This window comes from Rhagoletis pomonella, unplaced genomic scaffold (genome assembly GCF_013731165.1).
Source record: "Rhagoletis pomonella isolate Grant_MI unplaced genomic scaffold, Rhpom_1.0 Rhpom_scaffold_01509, whole genome shotgun sequence".
In the NCBI taxonomy this organism is placed as follows: Eukaryota; Metazoa; Arthropoda; class Insecta; order Diptera; family Tephritidae; genus Rhagoletis; species Rhagoletis pomonella.
This window is the reverse complement of record NW_023460063.1, coordinates 6,781-14,454: the sequence shown is the minus strand read 5'-3', so window position 1 is coordinate 14,454 and position 7,674 is coordinate 6,781. Positions and strand designations below refer to the sequence as shown.

At 35.7% G+C, this 7,674-nt stretch overlaps 1 protein-coding gene across 1 annotated transcript; it reads right to left on the bottom strand.

Annotated features, from left to right (window-relative positions):
* Positions 1 to 1,956: 1,956 nt before the first annotated feature.
* On the bottom strand, positions 1,957 to 3,319 carry LOC118752445 (insulin receptor substrate 1-like; the record flags this gene model as incomplete). The annotated part of the gene is made up of 1 exon (XM_036487362.1): positions 1,957 to 3,319. A coding segment is annotated over one exon (1,363 nt), but the record flags the coding sequence as incomplete, so codon positions are not given.
* Positions 3,320 to 7,674: the final 4,355 nt, after the last annotated feature.

Below are 7,674 nucleotides of genomic sequence, written 5' to 3'. Positions count from 1 at the left end.
TTCTCGAGTTATGTCAAAAAAAGACCACCAAAGGTGACAATTTCCCCTATATGATAGTTATATATATATCTCGATTCCTAGACGTGACCCAGCGAAACGCCGGGACACGTATAACTTGTTTTTGACCGATATAACCTTTCCCGTTGGTTTCATCCCATCCCGATTTTGACTGTCGCATAGTGTTATTATTGCATATACTAAATAGTATTACCTTTTCATTCAAAAAAGTCATATGAAATTGCAGCTGTATATTCACGTTGATTACATACCAATTCCGACGATGAATAACCTGAAAATCCTCGGAGTAACATTCGACAGTCTGCACTCCTTCGCGCACACAACCGCAATGTCAAAAAAGTACAGAGCCGCAACAAGGGCCTCAAGTCGCTAGCCAGCAGTACCTGGTGCAAAGACAATGGAACGGTGCTGGCAAACAACGCAGCACCAGTGTGGTCGCTGCAGTGGATGAAGCTGCAGACGACTCAAAACACAGCACTTTGGCCAGCGACTGGATGTCTTCTGATGTTGCCACGACATCACCTGCATGACGAGGCGCAAATGCTCCCCATAATACGGTGTTCGCATGAGGCGATTTTCCAAGTAATTTTAGAGGCGATTAGTTGAATCAAAAGTTTGCTGCAGCCCATCTTCATTGGAAGCGATTAGTTGAAAGGCCGTTCACACCAGGCAATTGTTGCTTTCAACTAAAAGTTGCCTGTAAAATCGCCTCATACGAACACCGTATAAGGGATCACAACACAATGCTCTGCAAGCAATTCTTAGTAGAAAGCCACAACGTGGACACCCGCACAGACTCTTGCTTGCATAGGAGCCCTCGCCAAGGCACGTCAGAAGGCATCTATACGAACTAACGAAAGAAGTCCAGAGGTTCATAAATCAACCTCTGGACCTGACAATATATTGACAGGCCTTGAGCGGCATTCACAGAGAGTCGGTCTCAAGTTACGTAGACTCCAGAAATGTGAATGCCATTCTGGGCACACAACCACCTAACGTGGAAGAGATGGAGCTTCTTCTACCTCGGGAGACTCGTACCACAATAGCCCATCTTCGCTCTGGCTACTGCAGCAGGTTGAACTCGTACCTGAGCAGACTGGTTGCGGATGTGCCAAATGAGTGTCGGGCATGCGGAGACCGTGAATGCATTGTTATTGTCTTGGAAAAATTGTTTTGTGTAAACGCCGTATTAGGAATTCGTCTTTTTACCAATTTATCCATTTACAAACGCATCCCAAACACGTACGCTAACTATGCCCTATATTTAACAGGGCTGCCAATGGTTTTTTGTACTTTATTCGATTTCGAACTAGACATGCAGGTGATGGCTGACATGGTTTTACAGCACCTTATTTCCAAATGTTACTAAAAAGATCAGTACTTTGAACAAAAATTGCCAGACAATAAGAAACAATTTGTGTGTAAATCCTCAAATTTAAAAAAATTACGGAAGATCTACCACGTATGCGGCACACTGTTTATAACATAATTTTTTCTGCTGTGCAGCCAAAATTTACAGAGGCTGCAAGATTATATTAAGAAAACTTACACTTAAATTGATTGGTGGTCTGCTACTTACCCGGGGGCGAAATAATGAGAGACAGAAAGTGCGATTAAGTGAATATTTTCAGAAATGCAATTATAAGTAGTTTTGCAAGTAAATACTTAGTAGAAAATTTATAAATATTAAAGAGTTGATAGCTGACTTCAATTAGTACAAAAATTTGGGTATAAGAAACAACCAAGATAAGTTATTTATATAGCCCATGACATAGCAATGAGTTTTAAAAAGTCTCATTCGTATAGTTTCTATTATAGTATTGTGATAGGGCTGATTTATTGCTCTACGGACATACGTTCTATTAAAAATAAAAGGCAATAAATATTTATGAATAATTTATTTACATTTTATGGTTAAACAAACATTAAGCTTGTAATTTAATTATTTATAGTTTTAGAAGAAGACGATGAGTCGGAAGAGTGCTCAAAATTTATTTTGGCATAAGAATCATTGTCTGTGTTAACAATTGGGGAAAGATCGTTTTCGGTTTTATGGAATTTCACGTCCTCTTTACTACAGCTCTGAGGCAAATCTAACTTGGCATAATACAGTTCATAATTATAGCAATCTAATGCAGATATAGACACGTTTGTTATCTGCGGTTTGTAGTCAATTGGAAAGTTCCGAAGTAAATTTTCATTTTCCCTATTACCTTCTACAGTAATTGCAGTCTGCCCGTCGTTAAACGGATTCACCGACGAAGATTTGCATCGGCTTGATAACTGGCCAGACGACATCGAGGATGAGCTTGCGAAATTTAGATACTTCTCCATTATTCCAGTTGACCTTTGCTCACTGCTTCCATTTTCTTTTAAATATTCACTGTTATTTTGAAGGTTTTCTGAAATTATTTTTGTATTATATTCCTTTTTTGGGAGTTTGACATCGAGCTCAGCAAAACCCTTTTCTTCTTCGCTATGATTGTTTGAACTTGGCTGTATCCAAAGGTTGGAGTAAATGGACGAAAGGTAATCAATGTTGCCACAGGTTGAATAATCAGACTCTTTCAAACGGCCTTTTATCTGATTGAAACTGACTTCATTTAAGGTATTCAACGATTTTCTTGCGGGAACATTTTTCCCTTGTGCTGTGTTTTTAATTTCCGTTCTTTTTACAAACGTTACTGTTGAATTGTCATTCAACTTTGGCATTTTGACTAAGCACTCGGAATAACTAGCCGCAGTTTTTTTATCGATTACACAATCTATCGGTTTCATTTCCAGATAACCACTTTCTCTACAGTCTTTTGATTTAAGAGATAAAGGTCCAGAAAAATCACTCTCATATTTTGATGTCAGATGTCCCTTTAATTCGTGTAAGCAACTGTCGACGCGTTCGAGAGCTCCTTTACCATGCCCTTTGTGGCTTGCACTTTTAGAAAAATCTATTTCCATTAAATCGCTCATATAATCCATTGGAACTGGGCAATTTTGAACTAAAATAGGAGCACTTGTCGATTTTTTGCCGCAACTAGAATTTAAATCCGACTTATGTCCAGCTTCATCTGTACCAAAATTCAAACTATTGTTGCTAATGCAACTCTGATTAAGGCGCGATCTGGGGAACATAACAGCACGTTGTAAATCACATTTAGGAATTTTCGCCCGGGATCCAACAGAAAATGCACGGACTCGAACTGCATTCGTGTCATGTAAAATCTCGTTTGAATTTCCAAATCGCTTGATTTTGTTTTTGTCTATTTTACTTCCAATTGAATAAGAGCGTTTAGGGCGTTCCTCCCTGCAATATAAAGACAATGTACAATAAAATATAATAGTATAGTAGCTGTTTATTGCTAAAATGTTTAAAATTCTACCAGATATTAGAAATAATAGCTTTTGGGAGTTAAGATGCTGAAGAACACGAAAATTTCTTTATATGTGACCTGGTCTACGAAAAGGGAGCTTACGTGCGAAAACTAGTTTTCTGTGGAAAAGCTGTTCAAAGTAAGCAACTCGTTTCGTCAGTTTCTCATTATCTCGTTAATTGTTCTCCGCGCCGGACGTCCAGTAAGTGTTGTTGTTGGTCCAGTAAGTGTTGTTGTTGGTCCAGTAAGTGTTGTTGTTGGTCGGAATATTATTATTATTATTATTATAAATATTATTATTATTATTATAAATATTATTATTATTATTATTAATATTATTATTATGTTTAGTACACTTCTAAGCAAGTTAGGATTTTCTGCTTTTCACCACGTGAAAAAGCATCTCATCTTCCATCCGAATCAACCAAAAAGTGAAAATTGAGTTTTTGACACCTAAGCCCCCTTTCCGTAGACCAGGTCACATATGCAAACAAATAAAAATACACCTAAAAATGCTTTGAAACTTTATTACTTCACGATCGAAGCAGAAGTTAAGTCAAAAATTGTGCAATTTAAAAATTATGCTATGCTTATACTAGTGTCTCCATTGAGAGATTTATCCATTAAGTTTTAATAGATTCAGTTGCTAAATCACAACCGTCTCCATTACCACAACGGGATATGTTTGACGTTCACATTTTTAAATATTTGACGTTTGCTTATGTATGATCTTATAAATACAGTTGCGGACATTGATATACAGACAGATAAAAGGAAGGTACCAGAGCGGAATTTCATTATGTGAATTCTTAATATTATTGGCTTCTTATTCGGGGTAAATATATATGTAAAATATTTAGTTTGGAAAATGTCAAGAATGGTACTATATTCCGAATCATTTTCCCGAATTTAAGAAAAATTATCAAAACGGTAAAAAACATTTGCGGAAAGAAAAAATGTTTGTAGAACTCTCTTATTCATAACCGAACCGAACCGAAAAGCCAATCGTGGGCCTTTGGCATATCATGAATGCGATTTGAGTTCTAGAGGATATTTGGTGCAATGTTATCGAAGCAGAACCATTCCCGAAATATAGAAAGCGGAGAAGACTCTGCATGATATTACTATAAAACATTTCTTCTAAATTTTTAGTTTTTAAAATAATATTTTCTTAATTTATTACAACAAAAGTAGTAATATTTACAACTAATTTTCATCCTAAACTAACAAAAATATAAAAATCCCTAAAAATACGAAAATTCATGTTATTATGATAGGCTAGATTTCAATGTCCTCAACTGTATATTGAAAATACAAATGTCATTTTACTTATGGCATGTGAATTTGTGGTTGCCACATCCAACAAAGTGTACTTATTGATCAATATTATTGAAAATTTGACGAAGATTTAACTTAAATCTACTACATTTCGAGATTTAATTTAATATGGTAAATCTCAAAAGATTTAACGTCAAATCTCGTCAGAGGGCTAAATCTTCCTTAAATCTCACAATGGAGACATAGTATTATACTATGTCTCCATTGAGAGATTTATCTATTAAGATTTAATAAATCCAGTTGCTAAACAACCGTCCCCATTGCCACAACGAGCTATGTTTGACGTTCGCATTTTTAAATATTTGACGTTTGCTTATGTATGATTTTATAAATGCAGTTGCGGACATTGATATACAGACAGATAAAAGGAAGGTACCAGAGCGGAATTTCATTATGTGGATTCTTAATATTATTAGCTTCTTATTCGTAGTAAATATGTATTTATAATATATAGTTTGTAAAATGTATTTATTTATTTATTAATAGTAAAAACAATAATAAAATTATCATTCTACCTAAAAGCTATAGCTACTAGGGCTTTCCGCTTTTTACTTGTAGATACTTACGAAATACAATGAATTGAGTTAAATAACGTTACAATTGCCTATAAGTAGTTACTATATTCTATTGAACAATCCAATTTGTTTAAGAAAGTCGTTAACTTATCTTTTTATTTATTGGCCGTTCGTTTTACACAGTATTGTATATTTTTCGAGCTCAAGGCCACATGAAAATCGAAAATCCTGAGGATGACTTCAGACTGAAGTCGAAATATCGGCAAATAAAAAACAAATGTAAAATCAAAAATTTTGTTTCGATTTTCATGTGGCCTTGAGCTCGAAAAATATACAATACTGTGAAAGTCGTTAATTTTTTTTATATTTGCAGTGGATGGTGACATGAGAGTGCATAAAGGGTTGGATGAATTGAAAATTCTTTTCCGATGGAAAGCGATGGTTCGGCAGTTAATTAAAATATGTTCCACAGTTAAAGCCTGGTTTTGGCAAAAAATACAAGTGGGTCTAGGGCTTTTGTTTAATAGGTACTCGTGTGTAATTTGCGTATGACCAATACGAAGTCTCACGAAGTTAGTGATCTCGCGGGGGTTGCAGGACACTAGATATGTATTTTGGTTTTATCCCTTTTGGGTTTATTTTTGTGTAGTGATGTGTAATATTTTTCTAACTATCCTCGGAGCTTAGTTTTGTATACGAAGTAATTTTTGAAAAAATATCCTTTTTACTGGTGTATGGAAAAGTTATTAACGGTTCGCTCGCAGCTAGTTTGGCTCGTTTGTCTGCATTTTCATTTCCTTTTAGCCCCACGTGTGCGGGTATCCACATAATTTTGACCTTTTTAGAGTTATTTATTAACTTGTCCCTTATAGCATTCATCAAATGGTTGTTATTACAAATATTTTGCATTGCAGATATTGTTGATAGACTGTCTGTGAGGATAATAAATTTCCCTTGCGTTTTCGTGGCGTGGTGAATAGCGCTAAGAATAGCTACCGCTTCTGCCGTAAAGACGGAACAGAAGTGGGCAAGTATACCGGCCTTAATCGTGTTACCATTGCTGTCAACAACTGCAGAAGCGGTAGCGGAATGAGTTTTTGAGCCCTCAGTAAAAATACATTTCCATCTCGTTGATATGTAGGGATCAATAGCATTTCTGTATAATTGGTAAAATGTATCCGGAGTAGTGCTTTCTTTGCTGTAATATTGTAGATAAGTATTAAAGAAGAACTTTTGAAGAGCCATGGTGGGTACTTTTCAGGCGTATGGAAAGAGGGCGACAGATTAATACCAATCTCTTTTGATTCTTGCATGCAACGATAAATTGCAGATTGCCGTTTTGGAACTCCTTTGCATTTTGACACTTTCTGCGTTATTTTATGTAATATTTTGTTATTGCACAGAAACAGTTTTGGTGTAAGTTTGAGGGTGCAAGTTCTAATACGCTCTTCTACCGTCGGAAGACCAGCTTCAGCGAGTATTATTTTAATTGGAGAAGTTCTAAGTGCTCGAATACTTCCGCAGGCAGCTGAATGATATGGTGGTTTAATCAAACGAAGATTTTCTTTGGCGCAGTTTCCATAGATTGTAATTCCGTAGTCGATTTTTGATAAAATGAATGCTACTATAATATCGATATAAGTCTTAATGTGAATAAACGATTTTTTTGTCGAGAGATAATTTATTATACTAAGCCTCTTAGATACACTATTTTTTACATGCAGGCAGTGATCTTTAAATGTAAGTTTAGAGTCAAATATAACTTCTAAAATTGTATGGCACCTAGTAGCTTTTATTTGAGTATTATTAAAGCTTAAATAATCTACATTCCTACATTTCGTTTTTTTTTACATATATGAAATAATTTACATTTCTCATATGCTATACATGCACCTGAAGATTTACTCCACTCGGTGATATCAGACAAGATGTTCATGAAGATATTATGAATAGTTGTAATATCTTTTTCAATAGAAAAAATGAGTACGTCGTCAGCGTAAATTATGTGTAAAGAGAGTTACGGATAAAGGGACTCCTGGGGTATGCCGTTTTGTAGGATATGTATGTTGAACAACGCATTATTAATGGAAACGCGGAATTTCCGGTTTGTTAGGAAGCTTTTCGTAAAATTATAAATTTTTGGTCCTTCCTTCCAATCCTCGGGTTGCTTTAAAACAATGTGGGCTCCGATTCGGTCAAATGCTTTTTGGAAGTCAAGACTTAGCGATGTAAGATGATTTTTAGAAAAGATGGCTGTTGCCGCCCTGTGATCGAAATAAAGCAGAGCGTCTATTGTCCCTCTCTTAAATGCTACTGACTGGCTGACAAAACTGTTGAAAGTAGTAAACCACACAAGACGCTTGGAAATGATTTTTCCAAAATTTTTCTAAGACATGACAGCAGGGATATAGGCCGGTAGCCAGAAATGTCGGTCG